A 15993-nucleotide genomic window follows, 5' to 3' on the forward strand; every position below is an offset into this window, starting at 1 on the left:
TCATAAAGATTGCATGTTATTTTTATTTAGTACTGTTCTGAATACGCTGTTACACATGACGGACATCTAGAAATTTACAGAAATTACCAAACGTTTCAAAAGTTTACACCCCCGACTCTTAATGTATTGTGCCGCCATTCTTATGATCCCTCTTATTTTGTTAAAATGATTAATATCTTGAAATTCTGCAAGGGGCATGCAAACTTATGAGCTGAAAGTGTTAAGAAAAAAATAAATTTACAGAAAATAATTAATTAAGCTATTAGAAATGGTGATCAGTTATATTTTTGGTTGAAACAATTTTCAAATTTCAGAATAAAATCCAATTTTTCAAATCAAGTAGATTTTTTTTTTTTTAAGGTATAGCCACTAATTACATCTTTAACAGTGTGATTAGATTACTGTACTAATTACTCTCTCTAAAACGTATTGTATTACTTATTACTAATTACTTACTTTCTAAATCCCACATCAACCTCCACTAGTTGAACAATACAAGCATAGTCATGAAACTGATCTTTTATTTATTTTAAATAAATAAAATGTATTATTCTTGAAGTATTTAAAGGGAGAAAAAAAAGCATGCATTAAAACATTAGATGTCAAATTTTGATGTTACAGTAAATCCACTATTGTTTTATATGTAATTGTTCTGAAGTCTATGCATCGTATATCGTCTATACATGCAATTAAATTATGCTATTCTTCATATACTAGAGTTTTCATTCATGTTTATTTTCAGTGCACTATACTTTGTCGTCCATTTACACTTAAACGGTAATACATGTGATCAGGTCACATGCTTTATTTTATATTTGACAGTCTCACAGAGCGATGGATGTCATTCACATCATTTTTAAAACTTATTTAAAAAATGTGAGAAGTAATATCCTCCTGCTCATCCTAACAGCACGAGCAGCATTGGGAGAAAAAGAGCTCCGCTGCTGCAGCAGATGTCACTGAGCTGACTGAGGCAGAATGCAGAAGTGTACAGAGAGTTTGCTGATAATGTGCAGTAAGCAACAGGATATGAGTGAATTGTCTCTAAAGTAACGCTGCGGTTCTGAGATCAGGGTCTTCAGCTGTATTCTGTCTGTGCCTCATTATAACCACACGCATCTCTCTCTCTCTCTCTCTCTCTCTTATAAAACTTGTCTTTATTTTTTACTGCTCTGGTTTGTGTTGTACTTTGGAAGAGAATATGAGTCCAGGAGTGCATTAGACTGAGTGAGTGTGTGTTAGAGAGAGAGAGACCGGGCCGATTAGAGAAAGAAGATCGATATACAGAATGAACTTGCTGCTGGAGGAATCAGAGAAAGGAGGGGAAAGAGAAATCACTTATTCATGGCATTTGCTGTATTGATAAAGCAGCACACACTTTTCAAGCTCTGCTCACTACACAGCCTGTTTCCTTTGAGTATATATTTGCATTTTGTATTGTCTTTAAAAGGTAGAGTTTGCTTCTGGTTTGGGGTCATGGTCACCATGTTATGGTTTATTATGTGATAATGACTGACCGCACATTACCTCTTGTTTATTAGACTCTGTGACAGTAGAATAAATGCCATTACCAGTGACACTCGACAGAAGTGTGTCTTTAAAGATCTCCTTGTCAGCAGGACAGGACAGTGTGAGATTTGTGTACGTTAGTCTTGTTGGAGACAGAGTTTGTTACATGAAAAGCAATGCAGGTTTCAGAGTGTGACTTTATGCTATAAAAGGAGACTGCCTAAATGCTTGTGTTTTAGTGAGTTCAGTAATGCTCACTGCACTGCTTTGTGCGGCGGCTCGTGTGTATTCCAGGAGAGCGGTCAAATCCTCAGACGTCCCGTTATTGATCTGTCTCACTGCAGTGCACATCAATGACAGCGTCTCTAGAGGATTCTTGCACAAGGATTGTTAAAGTTCAAACCTTACAGCTGGTAGGTTGAATATAATCTTAAAATATCAGCTTGGCGCAGGTCATCTTTCGATGAGTTTGCTTATGCTTGACTTGTTATTCGCCTAAATAAAATGTTATGCATGTAGTATAAACTTTAACTGCAACATCCATAATGCAAGGTGACTGCGTGAGTATTCATGAGTATTTTATGTAAAATGTGGTTCTGCCACATGTGCATTTACTTACATTTGCACCACAGACACTACAACTTACAGCATTGACTTCTGAAACATAAATTGATTAATTAACAACTTATTTTATTCTATGAATGTTTAATTCATGGAATTAATCAGTTGATTCAATTGTATTTATGATTAAACACAGCCAGCTCATTTATTTAATTTGATATAACATTTCATTCTGCTCTGTGTGACTTCTGCTGTCAACTCGTTTTAAAGGATTATGACATTTTTATTCAAGGCTATATCACATATCATTTCATCAGACTGTGGTGAAATAGTAGAAGGAAGCAGGAAACCTAGAATCATTTTTCTGAGTGCCAGTGAACCAGTTTGCTAAGAAGACATGACGAAATAGTTGGATTTTCTCTTGCTGGAGAGTATTTGAGTTGTATTAGTTGCCATGCAAGAAAATAAATACAAAATGAAACACCATCTATCAAGAAGCTGAAATCACACCACGTTACTGAAAAGTTGAACATTCTTACCAAGAAGCTGCTATTGTTGTGCTTTGAGACAGCGAGCCATTAGATAGATCCTTGAGGAACAGATTCCCTGATGGAAAGAGTGAACCTATAGTTGAAGAGGCCATTGAGTCTGATGAAGATTCAATTGCTTTAACTCCTTGATGCATTTATTTTAGTATCAAAAGGGTCCATATTACTGCCTTAAGAGTATATACTATTAAGGGCTGTTCACACAGAACACGTTTTTCCATTCTAATGTGCTACTTTTCCATTGTTTTTCTGTGTGCTAGACGGACATGTATGACCATTGTGCATGCATCTCGTGTCTTTTGCGCCACGTTTTTAAAACACTGTCAAGTTAAAAGAATTTAAACTTTTTCTTGTAATTGTTTCTGGCTGGGAGAAGAGCTTTCTTTAAGGGTGCTTGTCCTTGCGGGACACTCTCCTCAGTGAAAGGTGGTTTTCTACCAATATGGAAGTATAAGATTAGATTTGGCACAGTATTAGCACTTGTCTGTATCTTGTTCAGAGAGACCTTGATATAAGATTGAGTACAAAATAAGTAAATTCAGCATGCTTTTAGTGCCCTGCTAAATCTGGTTGGCAGCGTTTTACAGGCTGATTGTAGACTGTACTGTTTGTGTGCATCATGCTGGTCAGGTTTTCTAAAATGGACAGTTCTCTTGCTAAATAAAATCCATCAATAGAGACTAGAAAGGTCAGTGGTTCCTCCGGTGACTTGAAATATGTATATTGTACAATAATAATATTGAGCAGGGGGATATTCCCATTGTGGTCGTGATCACCTCCTCTGGTTTATTTAGTGATAATGACCAGCAGTAGATTAAGATGGTTGATCGTGATTATTTTGCTTAAAAATATAAAAATACAATATTAAATATAAAGATTATTTTTCAGGATTATTGTCATTTATTTATTTTTGCATTTTCATGCAAGCACAAATACAGAGAATATCGACTTGCATGGTTTGCTCACAGATTTAGTTACAGCAAACAGTGCAAATGAACGTGAAAGAAAACAGACTGGCTGTATTACACGATTATTTGTGCAGAATATCGCAACAGAGATCGCTGAACTCCAACATACGTGTTTGCCAGTGTTTTCAGCTCATCAGTGCTTTTGCACATGGTTGCCAAGTTGGAAGATTACTTGGCCAGAAAATGTATGAATTTTAAAAGCATGATTGGGGGATTTAATCTTTGACATCTGGCAACCGCAGCCGTGAATGCTTGTGGAGGCTTGTTACCAATGCAAGATGACCAAATGTCAAATTAAAACGAAACATTTCAGGATAAATAATAATAATAAATAACCAATAACGATTATGCTTAATAAATGGAGAGAAGCTATAATACAATTCATCATGCAGCCCTATAGTTCATTATCCCATATGTGATCTACCATTCCTGGAGGACCACATTCCAGAGTTTATTTCATAGAAGATACTGAAAAACACTCCTAAAGCCAGACCTCTGGTGTTTTAGGTGGTACTTAGTGGATCTCTTCTCCATGTGGAGCGCTGCTCATATAACTATATACTTATCTTGTCAGTGTGTGCACTTGCTTGGCCATTTTTAGTGTTTAATAGGAAAGTGGGTTCAGCTGAATTCTAGCAGTGATTTGTTAGATAGGTATAAAAAAGGTTACTATACCGCGGCAGCCCTCTTAGTGTGAAGACCATCGACTCTACCGTGCGACTCCACCGGGCTAGGACACCGACAAAGGATATTAGTATCGCTTTTTATTTTAATTGTATTTTTTTCCTTTATATGTTTACTATTGAAATGTTGTTGTTGTATGCATTTGTCCATTTTATTTAATTTCTGTATTTTCTTAAATGGGTGTGTATAGAGTATTTACAGAGTGTTCACTTGTAGTTTTAGTTACTTTTTCTTATTTGTAAGTCTGCTAAATGACTAAAAGTAAAAGTAAGTAAATAACACAAACATTTTGTTCTGAGGAACGAGCAGAACATTGATGTTTGAGACGAACAGCCACACATGGAGCTTTTCTTTCTCCTCTTCCTTAATACATTATCAAATGCATTACAACAAGAATGCATTGGCCATCCAAAGGCCAATCCATGACAATTTGTCTGCAACAGTGGCTGGTAGATACAATTACCTTCAGTTGCCTGGTCATACTGAACAAAATCAATGTTTGTTCGCTAATAAAAAGAAATGCAAGAGCAGTCAATACAATTATTGCTTGATCAAAAATTATCTCTGAAAATGTCTGCTTGTCTACTGGGATAATGTGAGGATAGATCTTAAACTATGGATGATCATCTCTCGTCCTGCTGCGCTTGATCCCTCAGATCCAGACGCTGCCGCTGCAGAGATTGAGTCAAAGGATGAAGGGAAAGGCCATCTGAGGAGCCACATCTGTCCTGAGGAGGAGGAAGAGGAGGAGGAAGAGCAGTTGTTTGAGCCCCTGAACACTCTCACTCCACACACGAGTCATCAGTGTCACCTCACAGGTAAATAACGACCATGCCATATAGATGCTTCTTTAAGCGACACACACAACATTGCATGATGCATGAGTCAAACAGACAACAGAGAGTTTTTAAACTGTGCAAATGTGAAGATTAATTGCACAAGCTGCTTTCCAAAAGGAGCACACTTTGCAGGATTCGTGAAGCCAGGACAAAAACTGAAAAGTAAACTGAAAAAAAAATCAACATTTACATAAAGTGACAATATTTTCCCTCTTAAATTGATTTTCATTGACTTTTTTTACTTTTATGAAGGCGAATTTTCTAACCTTATTAAATGTATGCAATTAGAATAATAAAAAACTATAGGGCTTATTCCAATGAAATGAAATCAGTGTCAACAAAATCTTTGCACTGCAGAAGCTGCATCTGAAGTGGATTTAGATCTATTTACACAGACTCAGAGATTCCATGAATGCATTTACACTGCAGTTACATTTACTTATGAGATTAATGTTTCAAATATAAGATGTACTAAATATAGAACTATAAAATGATATTTAAATATGAGAGTAAATCCAGCAGTAGGTGGTGACCGGTCTCAACCAATTCATTCAAAACAGCTGATTCATTCAGGAATGAAGCAAGTGACTTGTTGATTTCTGAACCACATACTAGCATACTACTAATACTACTATTTCTGCCATACAAATATGATAAAAATACTAAGAGTAGTGTACAAATATGCAGTTTCGACCTTAGCAATTATAAATGGCTTACTGAATCACTGGCTCACCCGATTCGTTCATAAATGCTGAATCATTCAGCAACAAAACACCACTGTGTTGATTGAGAGATGCTCTTGGCAAAATAGAGCAAAATGGTCCATATTGACAATACTGTTTCAAAAATATACTTGAACATAATATTAACATTTATTTATTTATTTATTATTGTAAACCATTTCATAAAGTATAAAATAGTAATATTCTGGCAGGTCACGTTAGTCAAGCTCGTGTCAGCTGATGCCCATCGACCTATATATTATTATATTGAGCTTCTTTATATTGTTATATTGAAATTATATTATTAAATTGAGTTTCTTTCTTCCACTGAAAATAAAAGAAGATATTTTGAAGAATGTGGGTAACCAAACAATTAGTCATTGACTTCTATAGTATTTTTTTTTCCCAAACTATGGATTCAATTGCTATTGTCATTTGTTTGGTTACCCACACACACTATAAAATATCTTCTTTTGTGCCGTTTAACACTAAGTAGATGGCTCATGTTTAGATGCAGCACATTGTTGCTTCATTATTATTTGCATCCTCTCTTTTATTACAGTTTGTTGCTTTGGCGTAAACTCCTACAAAACATTTTTGGTTTGGTCCCTAGGTTGGAGATTGGGCTTTTGTAATTCAGTACTTGTGTGTAATTGATTTGGCTGGATCTGATCAGCGACTCCCTCTGCTGACTTCTGCCATCAGAGCAGCCCCTCATTAAAAACCCCCATTTCTCTGACAAATAAGTCTTAATTGTTCAGTACTTGAGACGGCGGCTTAAATGAGCTCCCTGTGGAGGCCAAAAGGAAGAATGTAATAGTGATTTGGGAGCGGTGCATATCTGAAGAAGAGCAGAGAAGGTGAAAGCAGGTTTAGAAGTAGCTCAGCGTGAATGATTAAATGAGTTGCTACTTCAAATGTGTCTGATATTAAAGCTGTGCTTCGATGAGGAGCTTGCGGTCACTCTTTCCAACATTTTCACAGATTAAATTCACCAGAAAAGTCTTGAACACACTCATTCAGCTTCATTTTCTTCACAAATTACATGATTAGACTGATTTAGTCTTGCAAGTCTTAAGAGAAAAAAACACAGTAACAGCTTGTGGTTCATTTTGAGTCACAAATCACTGAAAGTTGTTATTTACAGACAGTTCAGGAACCACAAATTAATCCGGTGACATTTGTTAGACAAAACCAACAGGGTTATTATAGTTAACTAAAACTAAAACTGAAAGAAAAACAAACACACAGAGAGAGAGAGAAAAAAAAAGTTTTATTTCAGCTAGTTACCAAGGCAGCATTTCTCATTTTAATTTAGTTTAACTTGATGTACTAAAACTAAAACTAAAACTGGAATAAAAAAACTATGTAGTCGCAAGTATAGTCATACTATTGTGACGAGTCGGCTGCCTTCCCCCTTATTATCATCACCACCCCGTCCCGTATTCGCCACCCTTCACCAGGCTCCCGACGGGAGAGAGGAGGGGTGCTGAAGGAGGGGTGCAGAGGCGACTCTCCTCTTCCCCGTGCATGCACGCTGGTGTCCTCGTGAGTCCAGGAAGGGAGCGTCACGGAGGGATCGAGTTCCGCACCCACGAGATGGCTGATGGGCCAGGGTGCCAGGCCGTATAACCCCCGGAAGCGCCGCGGGCCAAAGAAGGACGAAGCCGCTGCCAGACTCCGCCCCTTACCTGGACCCTTCCTTTAATAACACTGCCCTCCTTCACAACCCCGCAGCATGACGAGGACACCAGACCCCCTGTTTATTTTTGACACTTTAACCCCTTTTGGACACTTTATTTTATTATTTTGTTTAATAAAAGCCTCTCCGAGGCCTGAAACCACACCCACTGTGTCTGTTGTTTGCTCTTCCCGCCACACTATATACATAAAAACCACTTATAAAGACAAAAAACATAACAAAATGGCAAAAACTTAAAATTAAAATGTAAAAGAATAATAAAGTGAAGTGAAGTGACATACGGCCAAGTATGGTGACCCACACTCGGAATTCGTGCTCTGCATTTAACCCATCCAACGTGCACACACACACACAGCAGTGAACACACACACACACCGTGAACACACACCCGGAGCAGTGGGCAGCCATTTATGCTGTGGTGCCCGGGGAGCAGTTGGGGGTTCGGTGCCTTGCTCAAGGGCACCTCAGTCGTGGTATTGAAGGTGGAAAAACTATAAAAACTATAATATATAAAAACCATAATAGTACCTCAGTGATAAGAAAACCAATAACCTTTAAAATTTGCAATTAATTTGCAATTTGAGTAAATCTTACATTAAATCTTCAATGTGGAAACAACATAAAGACAATATTTTAAATATTTGATATTTTAAATGTTTGTTCAATGCATCTATTATAAATGAAGGCCAGTATCACTGATTCCAACACTGATATTTATATGTTTACAACCATTCAACATTACATTATTATTGAAATCCAGTGTTGCCAGAACAGACAATGCAATAAAGACATGATGTCTTTTTTTATATTTTGTTGTGCTCCTTATATCAGGTAGAATATATTTGATATATTTCCTGAACAGTGCTACAGGGAACCCTGACTAAGGGTGTGTGAAACAAATTTCCGATTTTCATGAGAGAATGAGACACAAAGACAGAGGCAGTAAGAGACGTCACGTGTCGTCTCGATCAATGGCTGCCGTCGTCTCGGCCCGGACCAGAGGAGCTTTAACACCTCTCTGTGCACTTACGCCATGACCACTGCATTGCGTTATGGGAATGGGCCGATGGATCCACCCTTGTCCCTGATGTGATTGGACTATTGATCGTGCTAATGCAGAACTGCAGAGAGAGAGATAGAGAGAGAGAGATGGCTATAGGAATGTGTCCCGCAGGACTTGCTGTCTTCCACAGGAATGGGAAAGGAAGAATGCTTGCACCCTCCAGCGTTCCTCATACTGACCCCAACCCGATGGGCTGCGAACGCTGGTGCAGAGCTGAAGCGCTGTGTCCCTGTGGAGGATGGTAGGAACGCTCCCCAGAGGGGCTGGGATAGGAATGCTTACCCCTCAGTGTCGGTGGGGTTCTGGCTCCGGCCCGGCTGAGGATTGAGTTTCTGTGGCTGGTTTCAGCATCCTGTCGCTTCAGCCGCTGCTGTCCTCAGGGAGGCTGGAAGTGCAACAGCTGTCCCTCTCCACATAAACGCTCAGCGATACAGCTCCTCAAGGTCACCAGCACAGGCTTTTAACAGATACTTTGTGGAATTGTAAACTGTTGTGAGGCACGTTTCCCTGCTCGTGTATTTAAAACGTAATCTTGCTCATTATTAAGGGTAGGATGCACCAGTAAGGATTAATCTTAAAGGAATAGTTCACCCAAAAGTGAAAATATGCTGAAAATGTCCTCAAGCTATCCAAGATGTAGATGAGTTTGTTTCTTCATCAGAGCTGGAGAAATGTAGCATTCCATCAGTGTCTCAGCAATGGATGCTCTGCAGTGAATGGGTGCCGTCAGAATGAGAGTCCAAACATCTGATAAAAACACCACAATAATCCACACCACTCCAGTCCATCAGTTAACATCTGGAGAAGAAAAGCTGTGTGTTTGTCAGAAACAAATCCAAGAAGTAAGATGATTTTAACATCAAAACATTGTTTCCGGCTAAAATATTATCAATAATTTAAAATAATTCTTCCTGCAGTGAAAAAGTAATCTTGTCTAAATCGGGTCAGAAATCTGCACAGATCAAGCACTGTTTAGAAGTGAAAACAGTCCTAAACAGCTCTAAAAAAATATGTGGGTGGATTTTGATGTGAAAGACACCAGGGCATGGTCTTTTTCACTGGAGAAAGCATTGTTATGCATTATGGACTTTAAAATGTCTTAATGATGGATTTGTTTCTGGCAAACACACAGTTTTTGTCTTCTCCAGATGTTATCTGATGGACTGGATTGGTGTGGATTACTTGTGGATTATTGTGATGTTTTTATCAGCTCTTTGGACTCTCATTCTGACGGCACCCATTCACTGCAGAGCATCCATTGCAGAGACACTGATGCAAAGATACATTTCTCCAAAACTGTTCCATGAACAAACATACTCCTCTTGGATAGCCGAGGTACATTTTGAGTAGAGGTTTATTTTTGGGTGAACTGTTTCCAAGGTTGACTAAAAATGATAGTTTATCAAATAAATAGCCTTATCAGCAGGCAAAATTCACTGAACTCCTCCCAGTATCTTTTGAGAGTGAAACCTGAATCTAATACAGAACACCTGAGTAAGGTTTGGGAAACTGTTTAAATGTGTAATGGATCTGATGAACCCACAGGCTGAGGATCCATTTGCAAGAGGTTTATTGATAAACGTTAATGCAGTGTATGAAATACAAAATAATAGTGCAGACACACTTATGAAACAGTACTCCAGTAAAAGTGTAAGTACTCCTGTCTACTTTTAAGTGTACTGAAAGTATCTTAAAGTGCTATAGTTTAGTTTGTTTCAATTTCATATTCTAGTGCTTGAGTGCATGTTTAAGAGAGGAGACTAATGTGACTGGCACACAGAGAGCTTAAATAGACCAGAGATTAGTCTGATATTATGAGACATGCACACATTAAATATGCATGATTGCAATTGAAAATTAGCAAATATTTCAATTTGTTAGCAACATATTTCATATTCTATCAAAAGATTTCAGTATGAAATCAATTAAAGTGTGCTTGTATATGATGACGACATACTGTATAAAAAGTGTTAACATTTACAGAGCAAGATGCACTATGCACTAATTTGCTTGCTTTTTGAGAAGTTTTATTTAACATTTATTTACAGTTGTGCACATAAAGTACACTGTCAGGATGTGGACACACAATCATGGTAAATTCAAAGTATTTTAGCTACATTTAGAAGGTGCAAATAATATGTCAGAATTTCTCTGTGCAATTACCCTTATTTAATAACTTATTCAGAATTTAGTTTTGCACACCTTTTTCAGTGTCGTTTGAACTTCTAGACTTCCAGATTTGTCTGAATAAAAATATCAATATTTTTATCATTACAACATATACAGATACAGATATTGTCTTTGCTGCACACCACATTTCACGTATCGAATACATTCAGTTCATAAATTAATCATTCAGTATGATTTGCGAGCAGGTTCAATTGGTTCAGCTTTCCACTCTTGGACCTCGGTTTAGCATGTGATGACAGTCTATTGTGGAATTTAGAGGTTTATGGTGTCACCCCATCTTTAGGCCATCGATGTGTGTGAAGTATTCTACAATGATAAAAATTGCTTAATGGGAAAGCCTAGAAAGTCTAGAAAAAAATGTCCAACCACAGTTCATAATTTCTGCCATGAGAGGTTGAAGGATCTTTGGCCTCTGCTAGTGTTTATCAGTGTCACAAATGAATGAACTCCTCATTGATGAATTCAACAGTTCAACAATTCAGAAATATTGGAGTTATCTTGCGCTTGGCAGTGTTGTTATGAATGTGTATCTGAATGTGTGCCGCAGTCTGAGTGTGTTCAGTGCCGCCCATGTTAAAGCCAAAGTGTCATTAGATATTCAAAGCAGCTCCAGTCTCAGGAGACATATCTATTCCTCTTCCTCGCTCTCTCTCTTTCCGTCTCCTGAGCATCCTATCCCGCTCCATATAAACTATTCATTGAGCTTTGTCTACCAGCCATAGCTCATCTCTGTAAGACGCAAATATAGAAAAACAGGTGAGCTATTTCTCTCTCTGTCTTTCTGGACTTGAGCTAGTGGTCAACGAGTTTCCACTCTGCCTCCAATAGAGTGCATTAGTGCCGCCCACTTCTTCAGTGGCGCTTGTTCTGGAAGTATTTTTCCCATTAGTTTTCCCATATGGAGCTTAAAAAAACGTTGATTTTGAAGCAAAAAAGTAAATGAAAATCAGACAAATAAGATAAAGGTACAGTACAAGACTGACAATTCCATAAAACGTGAATTGAATGAAAAATGATGGAGAAATATAAACATATTATTTTAAAATTATTGGTCTTTTGTTTTGAAAGACTCGATTATGTCTGGATAAATATCTCTTTTGCACTTTGCTCACTGCGACTCTCTGATTGGTGGAATGTTCTGTATAGCATCATGGGTAATGTAGTTTTTCACCACAAATTCCGCTACAAATACATATGCTAATCAATGCGAATAGATGGGTTCAACAAAAGCATATACAATCAATTAAAAACTGGCCTGCCTTTAAAGTTATTGTTAAAAACAATTTCCCTATTGAGAAAATAAATGTAAAGAGTTTTTACTTCTGAAACGTGAGTGATGCACTCTGTTGGCAGCAACTTTATCAATTATGAAAGCAAAAAATATATCATTAACTAGAATAATTGAATAAAAAAATCATACTTTGTACAAACTTGATAGCATCACAATCAGTTAAATTTATTGACGCCTTGGATATTAGCAGACAGGTGAGCACACTGTGAAGCCTTGTTGAACAGACATTACAATAATTGAACAAAAACTATAATTGCACATGTGCAGTTTGGAGCAAAGGTTATTATAAGACAAGGTGTTGATTTTCCAGATTTGTGATTGGCTGTTTTAGTTGTAAGGTGGAGTTTATTTATAGAGCCACTATGTTGGGCATTTCAGTTTCTCCCATTCAGTGTGATACCAGTTGTCCGTCTCAACATGATACTGTCTCTGACTGATTGCAAGGCTTTCTTGCGCTGAAAATGTATTAAGAGGCACAAATGATTGATAAATAAGAGCTTAAGTGTAGTCCAGTGGAATATAAGTGAGTTCATGGGAAATTGTTTGAGCAGATTTCAAGACAGAATGCTATGTTTTTTGTTTGTTTTTGTGAGAGCAGAATGAATATAAAGGTCCAAGAACCTTCAACACAGACAGAAAACATACCTGTGGGAACTTTTTGGCAAGATGTGAAATACATACTGCCAAGTATGTTGCGTGACATATTTAATGTGAAATTTCCACTGATTGGCACTACAAGAGTGTTGGGGGTTTTTTTTTCACCAGAACACATATTACCAGGCATGGAAATGTATTAATTAAGCACGCACGCACGCAAGCACGCAAGCAAGCACGCAAGCAAGCACGCAAGCAAGCACGCAAGCACGCAAGCACGCAAGCAAGCACGCAAGCAAGCACGCAAGCAAGCACGCAAGCACGCAAGCAAGCACGCAAGCACGCACGCAAGCACGCACGCAAGCACGCAAGCACGCACGCACGCAAGCACGCACGCAAGCAAGCACGCAAGCACGCAAGCACGCAAGCAAGCACGCAAGCACGCAAGCACGCAAGCAAGCAAGCACGCAAGCACGCAAGCACGCAAGCAAGCACGCAAGCAAGCAAGCACGCAAGCACGCACGCAAGCAAGCACGCAAGCACGCAAGCACGCAAGCAAGCACGCAAGCAAGCACGCAAGCACGCAAGCACGCACGCAAGCACGCAAGCAAGCACGCAAGCACGCAAGCACGCACGCAAGCACGCAAGCAAGCACGCAAGCACGCACGCAAGCACGCAAGCAAGCACGCAAGCACGCAAGCACGCACGCAAGCACGCAAGCAAGCACGCAAGCACGCACGCAAGCACGCAAGCAAGCACGCAAGCACGCAAGCACGCACGCAAGCACGCAAGCAAGCACGCAAGCAAGCACGCAAGCAAGCACGCAAGCAAGCACGCAAGCACGCACGCAAGCAAGCACGCAAGCAAGCAAGCACGCACGCAAGCAAGCACGCAAGCAAGCACGCAAGCAAGCACACACACGCACGCAGTACTTTCATTGAAAACTTACACAGCTTACGTTTGAAATCCAGCCCTAACACCACACATTCCTTTTAGTAGACCTTTCTAGATTCAAAACACAAAACTAATTGCTAACATATTTGGAGAGGGTATTTTTCAACATTTCTATACTTTTCCCAAATACACTCCTATCTTCAAATGCAATCCAGCAGCCCCATTCTTAATCCAGAAACCTTCATGCATGTTTGCAAGTACACTGCCTGCACTCAACACTTGTCGACTGGTTCCTCGTCCCAGATGTTTGTGCTCTCTCTGAGTTTGTTTGCGCGGCTGGAAGCCTTATTAAGTATTAAATGTTTATAAGTCTGTGTCTGGCCGAAACTGCGCTGGTTTGCTCTCTCTCTCTCTCTCCTTGTTTGGCACGCGACTGTAGATGTAGAAATCAACTGAATAACAGTTCCACTAGTCTGCATGTGATGTGGAAATATCAAGGCTAATGTATCATTTACACCACTTTATACACTGTGAATCTATCTATCTATCTATCTATCTATCTATCTATCTATCTATCTATCTATCTATCTATCTATCTATCTATCTATCTATCTATCTATCTATCTATCTAAGGTTAGCATGTAGCTAGCTAGCAGGAATTAAATGGCAGCATAAGAAAAACAGCACATCCTTATTCTAGGATTATTTTGCAGTAATGTTTGTCTGATGGTGCATTCTTCCATACTTTAGTTTTAGGGACTATATCTTCTATAGCTTCTACTTCATGAATTTGCCTAACTGATTATAAAAATGTCCTTAATATTTGTATGGCATGGTAATAATTTATAAAACGCACTTAAAAGCATGCTATATTGTAGTTAGTATACGCTGATGCACATAGTGCCTGGTATATCAGAGCAGACAGTAAAATATGACAACTTTTTCCTACTTTTATCAAACACTTACAAATTACTTTTGTTTACATACAAACAGTTTTAAACTATTTAAATGTCTCCACATGACACCAGAATCGCAGCTTGTTTCTTGACATTTAGTCTCAGTAATCATGGATAAAGTAACCCGAGGGAGGGACTGCACCGCCGTCATTTGGACCCAGAGATCTCCAGTAAACCTCTCGCCTGAGGATGGCCAGAGTTCAGCTGCACACAAGAACTCACTGACTGCACAACAGAAGATATTTAGAAGAATGTTGATAATCAAACAGTTGCCGGCATGGCCGTAGACAGGGTTTGAAAATTTATGAGTTGTGGGGAGGGGTTAAGAATTGTGCTGTAACAACCCCACAACTCATTATATACACTAAACACTTTAAAAGAGACAGACATGTTGATATTTGTGAAAGAAGTTTTGGAGGGATGAACATTATATTATAAATTATACCATATTTATTGCATCAAAATTTGTTAATACTTTACTATAGATTAGAGGTAGATAATTTTATCTGTTATAAGATAATTTAGTTTTTTGTTAATGCAACAATACATATTACTGTTAGACTTCTTCATGGCTAGAGTTTTCATATTTTATTTCATATTGTAACTTGTTCTACAGATCTGTGTACTAATGTTAAATGCTACTGTTTTTGGTAGCGTTGATAACTTTTCTGACAAATAATATCATAATGTTTTTTGTGTTTGCCTTACCAAATGTGCTATCCTGTAAGCAGTAACCTGTCCATGGGCTTTTTTGATTACTGCCGGTCATGCTTTGCTGCCAGATATTGCTATAAAAACAAATAAAAACCTAAAAATAGACTGAAAATAGTTAAAATCTTTTATTATTAAGATAAAGATATCGCTAACCCTAAACTGCAACTTCCTACTTCATTAAGTCCAAAGATGCTTATAATAGCTGGATCTGGCAACATGCCGCACAACTCTCTCAAGCCTCGTTCACTTCGGCAGCGTCTCGCAGCAATCATTTTCATACCATGGACGCTAAACATTCTTACTGTCTAAACTGAATTAAACATGCAGACACTCATATAACAGCAAATTAGTCATTCAGAGAATTCTTTTTATTTTTGAACATGAAAAATTTGCTGAGGTCAGGACTTTGGTGACCTCACAGCTGGCGACAGCCATGGTTGCCACAAGTCTATGGAAGTCAGTCTCTATCAGCAATTGATTGATTATAAGCATTCTTCAAAATATCTTTTGAGCTCAACAGAAGAAAGAAACCACATAAAGATCTGAACAAACACAATAAGTTTGCATCAAATTTGGTGCCTGAGCCCCACAGAAAACTTAACCGTCAATGGGGAGTAAGCAGATCGTAAGAAAACGTAAAAATCAGACTGTACAAATTCATACCAATTAGCCACCAATTCAACAAAACACTTTTGTGTTGGTATGTTTCTCACTGGACTCTGGAGTAATGACTGATGCTGCAGATTTCCATTTGACAG

At 38.4% G+C, this 15993-nt stretch overlaps 1 protein-coding gene across 2 annotated transcripts in view; it reads left to right on the plus strand.

Moving 5' to 3' along the window:
* The window catches only part of LOC306846248 (zinc finger protein 521-like), a 96899-nt gene that overhangs the window by 9495 nt on the left and 71411 nt on the right, over window positions 1-15993 (plus strand). For both annotated transcript variants that reach the window (XM_079379480.1, XM_079379479.1), the window contains exon 2: window positions 4927-5088. Coding sequence is in view for 1 of the 2 variants with exons in the window: in XM_079379479.1 (XP_079235605.1) it covers window positions 4927-5088 (162 nt within the window). In the remaining variant the exon portion in view is untranslated. The remainder of the gene's footprint in view (window positions 1-4926; window positions 5089-15993) is intronic.

The sequence above is a fragment of the Barbus barbus genome (assembly GCF_936440315.1).
Source record: "Barbus barbus genome assembly, chromosome: 26".
In the NCBI taxonomy this organism is placed as follows: Eukaryota; Metazoa; Chordata; class Actinopteri; order Cypriniformes; family Cyprinidae; genus Barbus; species Barbus barbus.